This window comes from Fundulus heteroclitus, chromosome 13 (assembly GCF_011125445.2).
Source record: "Fundulus heteroclitus isolate FHET01 chromosome 13, MU-UCD_Fhet_4.1, whole genome shotgun sequence".
Classification (NCBI taxonomy): Eukaryota; Metazoa; Chordata; class Actinopteri; order Cyprinodontiformes; family Fundulidae; genus Fundulus; species Fundulus heteroclitus.
The window spans coordinates 20,494,702-20,506,685 of NC_046373.1; the positions used below are offsets into that span (position 1 = coordinate 20,494,702).

Genomic DNA, 11,984 nt, shown 5'->3' on the forward strand with positions numbered 1-11,984 from the left:
GATCACTAGAGGAGTTTTCACAGAAAGATAAAATTCACTTCCCAGATAATCAGTTGATCAGCCCCATGTGTCTAAAAGGTGTATAAAAGATGTGGACGGAGGAGCAAAAGTAAAGCAACCTGTTTTGCTACATTGCAGTCCTGTGCATCAAAACTGTGTGAATTTGACACCACTCGTCCCGAAATACACGTCAAAAGCAACACAATTATACTTGATGACAGAAAATTATGTCTCCTAAAATCTCCTCCTTTTCTGCATTCTTGGACACACTTAATGCTAATCTACTAGCACTCATGATAAGTTTGGAGACAGCTTAAAAAATGTGTGAACTTTGCATAAGAGCCTGAAACTGAACCAATTTAAAGAGTCTGTCAGCTTTTTGATTAAAAAAAACAGAGTGGTACAACTTGATAAAGCCTGTAAATCAGTTCCCTATGATTTCTGAATTATCTTTATTATTTATTATTATCTATTTGTTTAGGCCCGTCAACAAATATTAGCAATGGTTACATCTGCAAACTTTGCAGTAATACCAGTGCAAGCGTCCTCTGGTGCGTGTGGTCACCAATTTGATTCGGCCGTTACCTTTGCTCTCTTCAGCTTTTATCAGTGAATTTTATCTTTTCTGGTTCATTGACTCTTTTTCCCAAAGTATAGTTTTATAAATCATTACAAATGGTGCCAAATCCCTAAAAAAAATAATAAAAAAAAAATCATAACACCATTCTTTTCCAGTCCAACTGAGGTTTTTATAAGTATGTTACAGCATTTCTTTCACAGAGTTTTCTTTTACTGCAGAATTAATGTTACCTTTAATTAATGCTACCTTTGCTGCACATCTCACGGCGGAACACAGTTTGCTGTGTTCCTGTAACCCTTTTCCTGCCTTGTGGGCATCGGTTTTTCTAATTCAGAGAGCGAGGAAGCTGCTGAGAGAATGCCCACGGCTGCTAATTGTTGGCGCAAGCTTTAGTGTCTTTCTAAACCTTTTGTTCATTATGAATTTATGCTCCAACTTCCTTCTTCAGAAATCAGTTGCTATCGAGGCGATGCCTTTTTAATGGACTAATTAACCCAAGTTATTTTGTGCATCTGACTTCTTATGTTTTATGCAGCTTACTTTTCCTTCCACACAAGAATTAAAACTTTTGCAAACAATATTGTAAAAAAAAAAAAAAAAAGTGAACCAGCATTACCTCATACAAAAGAACAAGATAATCAGCCATATTGCCAGGTATTTCTGTCTGATAACAACTCTCTTGAACAGAACGGGGATTTGATGCTGATTCTAAAATAAAACTGTAGGACTATATTTAGACTCATTCCAGTCTGCTGGTGTCTTTTTTTTTTTTTGGCAGCCTTTTTTAAATGCTTTATTGCGTTGTCAGCTGTCATCTCTGTTGCTCTGCTGTGTTTGTAAAATATTCCTTTAATTCCATCCCCTCCAACCCCTCTCTCTGCTTTTTTCCCCTCTTTTTATCAGATAGCAACGGCCTGAGCGAATGTTCCTGTGACAGCGTTGCCTTGAGACAGAGGGTGGCTGCACTGTGAATGTGAGGAAAAGAAAGAGATTACTTCCAGATTGCCCAGGCACCAAAAAAGAGACACTTTTTTTTTTCATTTCCTACCTGGCCTACAAGGAAAAAAAAAATCAAGACTGAGGCAAAGAGTGCTGAGAAAAGAGGGAGGGAGGGGGGGGGATGCTGGGGAAATTACTGGGCACCGTGCAAAGAAGTAAATTGTTTTAGTCTGGGAATGGAACCTGCCTAAAGGGCTGGGCTGAAGCTTGAAAAGTTTCTCAAAGAAAATTGTCAACTATTAAAAAAATAGAAAAGCCAAAAAAAAAAAAAAAAAAAAGAGAAAATAAAAAAAAAAGATTGAACGCGCTGGTAGGTGATGAAGTTTATTTTGTAATTAGAGAGGGGGGGAGTCAAAGTTTGAGATACACACAGAGATTGTCTTCCTCAGATATTAAGCTACAGTTTCTTTTCAGTCTTTTTTTATGTTCTAGTGTTAAATCTTAGTTTTCTAGATGTATTTCAGAAAAAAAAAAAAGTTTTTTTTTCTTCCTTCTTTCTTGAATCTTCATGGCCTTAATTTGAAGGGCGCCAGAACCTTTTTACAGAGTTTAAGTCTGACGTCTTGTTGGGAAGGTTAAAAAAGAAAAAAAAAGAAAAAAAAAAGCAAACCGTCTCTTGGACCTCTATGGGGATGGGGTTCAAAATGCTGGATGAGTTGCTCTAAAGAGAAAAAAAACAAGAATCTATCACATAAGCTGTACAGATTTAATAGAGAAAAGCTTTTTGTTCCTTTTCTTCGTTAGAAGAAAACTTTGATAATTATTATGTCAGAGGTAACTAAGTGTCAGAAGTAAACAAAAATGTCTGTTGTCGGGGTGGGTGTGGGAGGGCGACGCGTTGAAGAGATTTTACACAATGAGGAAAAATAGAAAACATAAGAAGACACGCTGCACTGTGGTTGCAGTCTGTTTCAAATGCTGAACTTGTTTGTTTTTTGGTTTGGTTGGATTTTTTTTTTTATTATTTACATTATCATTTTACATGCCGCTGTTGATGACATTAGTGCTTTTTATCGGCCACATTTTACCTTTTTTATGAGCTTTAAGATGTTTTTAGCCCGCTTTGCTTGTCACACTGCAAAAAAAAAAAAAAAAAAAAAAAAAAAAAAAATTAAAAAAAGCATAAAATGCAAAGAAAAAAAAGTGAAAAAAAGATATATAATAAATCCTGGCAGTGAAATAAAACAGTAGATTCAGTAGGAGCTTATGGTTTAAACCAATCAGTGCAAAAGCAATAGAAGAAATTGTTGACAATTTCTGTAGTTTTTTCCTAGTTGTGGATCAAATGCAGCCCATGGATGGCCATTTTTATACCAAAGATGAAGAGACACTCTGAACCAGAGTTTTGCTTTTGTTTTCATTTTTTTTCCTTTTCATTTTTAAGTTTGGTTTTCTCGTTGTTAATGTTGATGTTGTTGATGTTAATGTTGTTGATGCAGGTGATGTTGTTGCAGTTGTTGTCATTTGTTTGTTTGCTTCTCCTTTTTATTCTTTTTTTATTCTTTCTTTTTATTTTTTTTGGTTTGTTTTCTACCTTAATGGCCGGACCAGTCCCACAATCCTTCTCAACGTGTTCCTTTCTCCAGAGTCAGGATCATTTTTTCATGGTTGTCCGATATCTCTCTCTCTCTGCCAGGCACATCCGCGCGCACACACATGCAGATTACGGATACTCACATAACCACACTCGCAACCTCAATATTCACCAGTGTTTAAATGTTTGACACATGTCTTGTTTCTTTTTTAACCTTCCTTTGTGGAGGTTTTGATGCTTTTTGAGGGTGTGCTTCGCCTCTCTCTCTCTCTCTCTCTCTCTCAGATCCTGCAGGGAAATCGCTAGCTTAGAAGAGAGGAGGAAGGTTGCTGGAAGTGCTCTGAGGTTTTTTTTTTTCCTCTCCGTGGTTTCTGTTTGTCTCTTTATCTTGACAATTCAACCATTATCAACTCAAACATTTTTCAGCAAAATAAGCTGCTTTTTTTTATTTTTTATATTGTTTTTTTTATCTTTGTCACTATGGCATCCCAATGCTCAACTTTCCTTGTATCTAAACAATGTGAGTCATATTTGCTGCATCTTTTCATGCGGGTAAGTTATTACTCACTTAGAAAATGACTCCGTACAGGCTTTATCACATGAAGAAATGATTGCATAAACTTTATGGCACTCTTCTGATGTTAATTTTTCTGGTTCTCAAAAGTTTTTTTTTTCTGGAGTTGTTCTGTGCGTGATGTGTTCGTATGCTTGAAACATAGCAGCAAGGCACCGTTAGGAGGCCGGAGGAAGGGCATTGAGTAAAATCGCTTTCTATAAGTTTCATTTTCTTTTAGGTTCCATTCCTTCTTTGGTGTGCTTTAGTTTGAACTTGTTTGGTTGCAAGTTGCAAAATAACCTGGAAGTTTTGTGTAGAACGTAGCAGCTTAAACAGTCATTGATCAAATGTAAACTGGGTGGTAGCGCTGACCTAGTGGTCAGAGAGTCAGGCGTTTGCATCTTGGAGAGGCCCCAGAGGTTGGTGGTTCAAAACTGAGTCTGTTACTCTGGGTCCCTGAGCAAGACCCTTGACCACAGATTGCTCCATGTGCTAGATGTTGTTGCAGCTCATTGGATTTTTTTCCTTTTTTATTGTATTTTTTATGCATTTACTTTTCCTGTGTCGTTACCAGCTGTCGGTTATCTCACTTATGAGACGGCTTACCTTTTGTCCAAACGTGTAAATATGTTTGAAATTGGAAAGATGAAAAGACGTCCGCACGACAATGTCTAGGAATGTCTAAATGCTTTTGTTGACTTGGAAAGTAGTGTTGTCATGGCGCTGAAAGTCGAGATTTGTTGGGCTTAATTTGGGAAGAAAAAGAAAAGAGCTATGCAGAGTTTATTGTATAGCATATTCTTATAGGCTAAAAACATTGTGCCCACTGTTAAAGATTTGTAAAAAGCCTCGGAAATAATTACTAGACTTTTATTGCCGTGGTAAAAAAAAAAAAAAAGTCACACTGACATATAGACAAATCTAATATTTATTTTGAAAACATTTAAATAGTGGGGAAAACATCTCACGTTAAGAAATAATAGTGGTTAACAACATCACCAGTAGGACATTTATTGTTGTGGCAATCCAAACAACTCTAAAACTCCTATAAAATATGTGTAAAACAGATAAGATAATTCACTTTTTTAATGGTTTAGGGTTTCTAGTATTCTTGACATAGCAATTTATTAAATCTTTCTCCCTGGCATATGAATATGACTATAAAGCCTATTTCTCTTACTCAAAATGGGAAAGGGAAGAGAACAAAATATTTAGGTGCATTTGACGTTTGTTGATCTTCCAAAAACAGGATTTACCTAAAACTGCCCTAATCTTTAGAATACCATCTAAAACATTTAAAACAGCAGCAACTGTGGCAAAAAACTCTAGATGACCCAAGTTTGTCTTGACTCCAGCAGTCAGCTGTTGACATTTTGTGACCAAGTCTGCTAAACAACCGTTTTTTAAAGCAAGCCCATAATTGTAGATGTAGATTGTAACTGGCCGACATGAAAAAGTCATAAAAAAGGTCAATTTTTGTCCAGTTAAATATGGCCTTTAAAACCCCAGCATGTATCATAGAGCATTATATTAACACCAGATTCTATCCACTCAGAGTTATTGAATATATATTTCTGGATTCTATGAGACATTTTGTAAAATAGCAACAGTTAGCTGTGGAGATTTTGCTGACGAAGGTTCAGAAAATGCACTTAACGCTTCAAGTCAGAGACAAAACGGATGATCATTCTGATGTAGAGAATAAAATTAGAAACTAGCACAAGCTTTCCATTTCAATTTATTTTCATTTACAATCATTTTCACTGCCAACACTTTGAACTTCATTACCTTGCAACTTATATTTAGTCTTTTCCTAAAAAGCTGTAAAGCCGCTCCTGTGCAGGATGGGACTTCAACCAGCCCAAGAATAAAACAAATGAACGGAGAAAAGGCTGCTTAAAACTAAGAAATGGTGCCTCGTTGCCATCAGTTCTCCACCGTCACTGTGACGCTAACAAGCCGCGGCAGAAGTGTGTTTAAAGCCAAAAAAGGGCAAATTGTCCTGAACACCTTCTTGATTATTTGCTCAGTACAGCCGATCTGTGGGAACGAAGTGCGCTCCTCACCAGCCATATCAAGTCGCTGATGGCTGCTCCTCGCTGGCCCTCCTCTCTGGGCGCCGGTTCCACCCCTCGTTACCTCGGCAGGTTGCACCAGCAACCCCCCTATTCCTCTGATCCTGTCTTTCCATCCCTGAGCCGCATGAGGTTTGCAGTGACTTCACATCTGCGGCCTGTCCCCTAGGAAATTGTCAGTGGGAGAACAGCAGTTTGTGCCCACGCTACAGCAGCCTGTTTGTGTTTTCAGTGTTGGCCCTCCTGCTTTGCCCCAGCTGCGGCGTCGCGACCCTAAAAAAAGAAAGACCGCTCGCACGTTTTATGTGCCATGGCCATGGCCGGGCTCCTTTCTGCTCTGATTTTTCCATCCCCGCCTCCTTGTTTGCCTCCTCCCTCTCACAGTTTCTATTCGAGGTTTTTTCATCTTTATTAGGTGGTGCAAAAGCAGAACCACAAACCAATTTCAGTCACTCTTGCAATGAGCCTTGACGGGCCCAATTTGTCTCCCTCTGGGGCAATAGGATCCACTCCAATGTCCCTCAAAGACCCTTTTTTTTCCTGAGAGCGAGAGAGGAGGAGTTCTTTGTTTGGTGAATTGCAAATGAGATCTTGTTTTTCCTTGTTCAGTTGTACTGATGGCCTGCACATCAGTCATCGTGCATGTGTACGTAACAATCAAAATAGAACATTTAGTGCCTTTTTACACAGCTTCCACGTTCTCTCAGTAGTATAGCGAATGGAAGAGTCCGCTCAACGGTGCTAAAGATGGAGCTGTTCCATTTGATCAGCCCAGGGTTGTTGGAGCTCAACCTAACTCTGTTAACTAGATTGCACAAATGAAGCTGGCCTACAGGTGCGTCCTGAAAGGCGTGTCGTTTTATTTTTTTCCTGCAGTCCGACATTTTTCGCCTTCCGTCTAGTCCTCTTTGCCTATTTGTAGTCCTATTTTGTCCCTACCCACTTTTATTCTGTACCAGTCGACAAACTATTTATATCCATGTTCCTAAACCCTTTTATCTCCTTTTTATTTTTCTTAGTAGAGAATTATTTTCATCAAAATGAAAAAAAAGAATAGATATAATGAAAAACGGTTATACCTCATGTATTGAATTGTTTTTCAATGTTTGTTTCGTTAACGCGGCCTTCTGCTGATGGATGTTATTTTATCAAGCCTATAACCACATTTCTTCAGACTATGAGCAGGTCAGAGAGAATTCCTGTAATCTGTTTTTGAAGCAGTTATTAATTAGCACTTTGTTGGTATTAAACGTGCGTAGAGTTCCAGAAAAGTCTGGTACAAATCAACCAAAGCTATAAAAGTGAAACATGTGGGAGTGGCGAGACAACAGGCCACCCCCCTGTTGACTACCCAACAGTAACCAATCGTATGTCCTTTGTCCTACTTCTGGTCTACCACTCTAGGTCTGCCTAAAATTAGAATTCAGGTATTCAGTCTCCTACTGAATACCATCTGGCATATTGTTGTCTTTGATGGCTAATACTGGGGCTTAGAGCTCGACAGATGCACAAACTCTGCTCCTGTCCATTATCTTCACCCTCAAACAACATAGCTGCTCTTCTATCTCAATTTTAAGATAGTTTGTGTCCGTGAGTCGGCGTGCAACTGTGAAGAGCCCCATCTTTTTTTTTTTTTTTTGTACACGTTACAACTTTTTGCAATGCTATAGCAGAATGAGAGTTCTTCACAGCTGCCGTTCTTATAGCTCAGAGAATATTGTGAAGCCTAATAGGACTCATAATGCATGAGTTGCACATCAGAGAGCAGAGTGTCCTACAAATGGCCCGAGATTCAGTCGTAATAGCATTATGAGAAATAGGATTACAAATAGCTAAGAGATTATGTGGGGGGAAAAAAATGCACAACTAAGAACATCAGCTCTATTTTGCTAATGGAGACTCAAAGAAAGAAAAAGACATTAAGGCAGGTGTTTTGCTACCAATATTTCACATAGATCTGAAAGATTACCCAACAAGCAGAAATGGCTTTTCTTTTTTCTTCTTCTTAATAGCACAATGGAATAATGTACCTTCTCAGAATACAAATACCTGCTTGGTAAGTCTGCGGAAAGAATGCCTGAAATTTTAAGGAGGCTGTTGCAGAAATGTGCCCCTAGTCAGATCATGTGTCAGCACAAACCAGGAGCCGGCAATACCAGGAAAGGAAAGGTAATGGGCAAAGGGAGAGGGCGATCATTAGCTCTTGTTGCTGGGCAGAAGCGGAGTTCGGCAAGCAGTACTTTCCCTGTTAAGGAGCTACGGATGTGACTAATTTGAACCATCGCTCATTAGGAGTCCTCTCGGCTTTCTTGCTCTATCACAACCAAATAGCTGTTTTGTTTTGCGCAGAACAACTGATTAATTCGACCCCTTCTATGTCTTCATTATTCACCTTTCCGTCACTTTGCAAGAGTTCTTTTTTCCCCCCAGTTAACCTCCTTTGCTTTCCTTTTCTTCAAATCCATGCTGTACGACATGGTGGTGTCAGAACTCATACCTCAAGGGCCGATGTCCTGTTTTAGACGTCTCCCTCTGGTTCACCGTGCCTGAACGAGGTGAAAGGATGATTCATGTTCCTGCAGAGCTTGGAAAGAAGTGAAAGAGCTAACTTGGCTATTTGAGTTAGCTGTGGTTGACCAGTTGCTGTGGGTCATAAGAGTTGGGTTGTTGTCTGAGCATGGACTCCCGGTATTGCTTGGAAAAGCCTAACTAGTCCTTGTATAGCCAAAGCAACTTGCCACTCGTTGCTGATTGTGTTAATAGTGTTAATGGGCTGGATCTTAATGGCATAGTGGTGCCATGAGAGGAGGGAGTTGGGAGTGGCATTTTATTTTCCGATGATGTGGCTCAGTTGACGTTCTGGAGCAATAACCTTTGTTACGAGCAGCTCATGGTTGAGTACGAAGAGGCCAGTGAAAAAGATAGAATGCTGCCTGTTGGTTGGAGTTAAGTCTATGAGTCAAGAATCTCAATTCATGTTCAAGATTGATGGTATGACAGCGCAGTAGATGTATAGACCAGAGGTAGGGGAAATTCTGGTCCTCAAATTTTGTTGTACTGCTAGTTGCATCCCGCTTCCTCCAAACCCGACTCAAATAATTACGTAATGGCTTGACTTTTCACCGTCTTCGGTGATAGCCTGCTAATGGTCTATTCATTCAAATCATTTAATGTTGCTAGGCAGAAAAACATCTAAATCTTGCAGCACTTGGGGCCCTCTCATTCAGTAGGGATTGCTAACCCCTGGGATAGACTGACTGAGCTCTCAACTACAATAGTGTGTCTAGTGTTTGGATCTGTTGCTAAGAAAAAAAAGCTGAATCCATCTATACTGTAGTGTACAGTCCTCACGACTGTACACTACAATATAGATGGATTCAGCTAATGACTGAAAGAACAACAGTCTGGATACAAGCAAGCGAAACGAGGTTCAGACGTATTGTGGCTGGAATCAGCTGTAGATAGCTTACCTTTAGACATAGGGGGAATATTACCACCCCTCGGCATTGAAAGTAACCAGTTGATGATGACTGATAGCAGTTCACCCTGAGCCTGGTTCTGCTGGAGGTTTCTTCCCCATCACTACAGCCACGCTCGTTATGAGAGATTGCTACAAAGTCAACGACAGAATGAAAGCGACTGTCCGTCATGGCTACCGCTGTGGAGTGAATGCTTGTGACTCCATGTAATCTCCTTAGATAGCAAACCTCTTAACCAATTTGAATGATATGGTGAACTTAGCTGGGTTGTTTGATAACTAAGATCGTTTGGGGGTGTATGTGCTTTGAGACAACATGTGTTGGGAATCGGTGCTGTATAAATAAACTGAATTGAATTGAAACTGAATTGAGGATCAGAATGTTCCACTGGTAAGAGACTCTTGGTAAGAAGCAGAACGTTGTGCAGGAACTAGAAATTAGCTCTGGGGAATGCATTAGGATCCAGATGATCGGTGTGGTTGAATGGATGTTTCTACCCTTTACCTGTTAGTATTGAAGTGCTGCAAAGTAAAGTTTATGCAATCATTTTTAAAGGAATTTTAACACGAAGACATTTCACGTTATAAACAAAAGGACCCAACTCGCGGTAATGCCGTGAATCTCACCAAATGCCCTAAAGTTAATTTGCCCAACCAGAGGCAAGACAACGGCAGCATTACTAGAGCAGATGTTTTATCCACACCTGAAGAAATACAAATCTTTGGCCCACATTCTGTGTCTTCCCCGTGTGTCCGTCCATCGAGGCAAGGTGCTTTTTTTCCCACTTTAAACACAATCCCTCCTTCACTTCCCCCATCTGTCCGAATCACTGCCACCCCAGTCTCATCGCTCCACTGACATTGTTATTGTGAGACTCTCCTGGATCCGTCCGTCCTACGCGAATGAAGTCGTAGCCATTCCTCATTGATCGCCATGCGTTCGCAGAACCAGGAGTTCAGAGTTCCTCTCGCGTCAGAGTGTCAAGGAGAACCGTGGCTCAATAACTCACTTTCGCACAGTCACACTTACACATAATGCAGTGGGAAGATTGCTCAAACCGTCCCCCCCCCCCCTTGCTAAAGCGAGGCCCTGGGCTTTTAATTGATGCTTCGCTCCACCTTTGATGAGAGCTATCGATTCGCTGCAGAACCCCTGGAGCTCCAGCCAGCCCACACACACACACACACACACACACACACACACACACACACACACACACACACACACACACACAGGCCTCATGGAGTTCAAACAGCTCTACAAGAAAAGGTAAAATCTGATAATTACTAGGAAATATTTTAAGGAATCCAGCACAGAGAACTATTTATTAGGTCAGCAGAGCGGTTTTTCATTACTTCTTGTGTTAGCTTTGCTTACTTTTTCCGTTTTCAATTTTCTTTGTTTCAGCGCTGAGGAGGACATGGTCATGCGTCTCACATACACACACACAAACACACACACACACACACACACACACATGGCGCTGCTTGGTGTGTGCAATCTTTGAGAATTTATCTGTACATCTGTGGATGTTAGGAATTGACTTGGGTTTTATGAGTTGTTTTTTTCTCTCTGATGAAGCTTTCAATAAAAAAAAGGTGGGAAAAAGCAGAAGGGGTGCGTATTTCTTTCTTCCTGTGATTGTTTTATCAGATATTTGAGCCTAGAAGAACTGCTTTCCTCCTGGTTTCTTCAGAGTTTCCTTGCCAGACTCATGGTCCAAGCAAAACATTCGTGCAACTTATTCACGCAGATGGCGAGCAAAAATGTAGATCTCAATATATGAGAAACGAATCATGTGAACTCATGAATGATTTTTTAGATTTATTAGGTCTCCAAATACTCAATACAATTAGCCGCAACTTGAAATAATGTTGAGTGTGTTAACACTCAAGGAACTTGCTATGATTAAAGTGATATATTACTGATATTTTTGGAGCATAGCTTTAGCAAAAATTGTATTACTTATTATTGGCTGTTTAACATGACATAACTCTTATGTCCTTTAAGTCTCCTTCCTAGTGGTCCTTCATGACTTCTTCCCCAGAGACACATGCTGATAGCGAGCTGAGTTCTGAGACTCAGACTGGTTTATTATCCAATGCGGGGAACTTTCACAGATCTAAAACCTGTGCCAGAACTAACAGCTTAAAGGTCTTGGAGTCCACTGTTGCTGTATGCTCCTCTAGGAGGAGTGACTGCTGCGAGTCAACGACTCCGTGCAATCTGCCAGGTTTCCTTTCGATGGAAAGCTTTTTAACCAATCTGTCTGCATGATTTAAAGAACTGCCTTTGTAAAGTGCCTTGAGATGACGTGTGTTGTGAATTGACGCTGCAGAAATACACTGAACTGAAGTAGAGTGACATCCAAGCAGGCAGGACTACTATCAAAGCAAAAGGCCGACCATCGCTCCAGCTGAAAGAGTCCAAGGTGGAAACCACATGAGCAGAGAGAAGCTGGTACAGTGAACAGCCATGTCTGACCCAGTTCTGGTGCCAAAAGCTGATGGATCATGGTCTGATCCCTCCACAGGCTCAAGTATGTATGAGAAGTAAGAATTAATTCATAAAATCGATTTCCGTCAGCTTCTGAGAGAACCTCATAACCTCCTGATCAACCTTGAGTTGCTATCGCACCAGGATTGTCCACAGAACTGGTGGCAGGAATCTCAAAGAATGTCACACTACCATTTGGTTTTGTCCACTTTCAAATCCCATATCTGCAAGCAGACCAAACCCCCATGACGGCATCATGCATTAT

The 11,984-nt window shown here is 40.3% G+C and overlaps 1 protein-coding gene across 6 annotated transcripts in view; it reads left to right on the top strand.

The window, feature by feature from the left end:
- Positions 1 to 2,172, top strand: part of rbms3 (RNA binding motif, single stranded interacting protein) — a 434,538-nt gene extending 432,366 nt beyond the window's left edge. For 5 of the 6 annotated variants that reach the window (XM_036145333.1, XM_036145331.1, XM_036145332.1 and 2 more), the window contains one exon: positions 1,484 to 2,172. In XM_036145333.1, coding sequence (XP_036001226.1) covers positions 1,484 to 1,487 — 4 coding nt within the window. In that variant the 3' untranslated portion in view covers positions 1,488 to 2,172. The remainder of the gene's footprint in view (positions 1 to 1,483) is intronic. The other variant, XM_036145337.1, reaches the window with a different exon arrangement.
- The last annotated feature ends 9,812 nt before the right edge of the window (positions 2,173 to 11,984 follow it).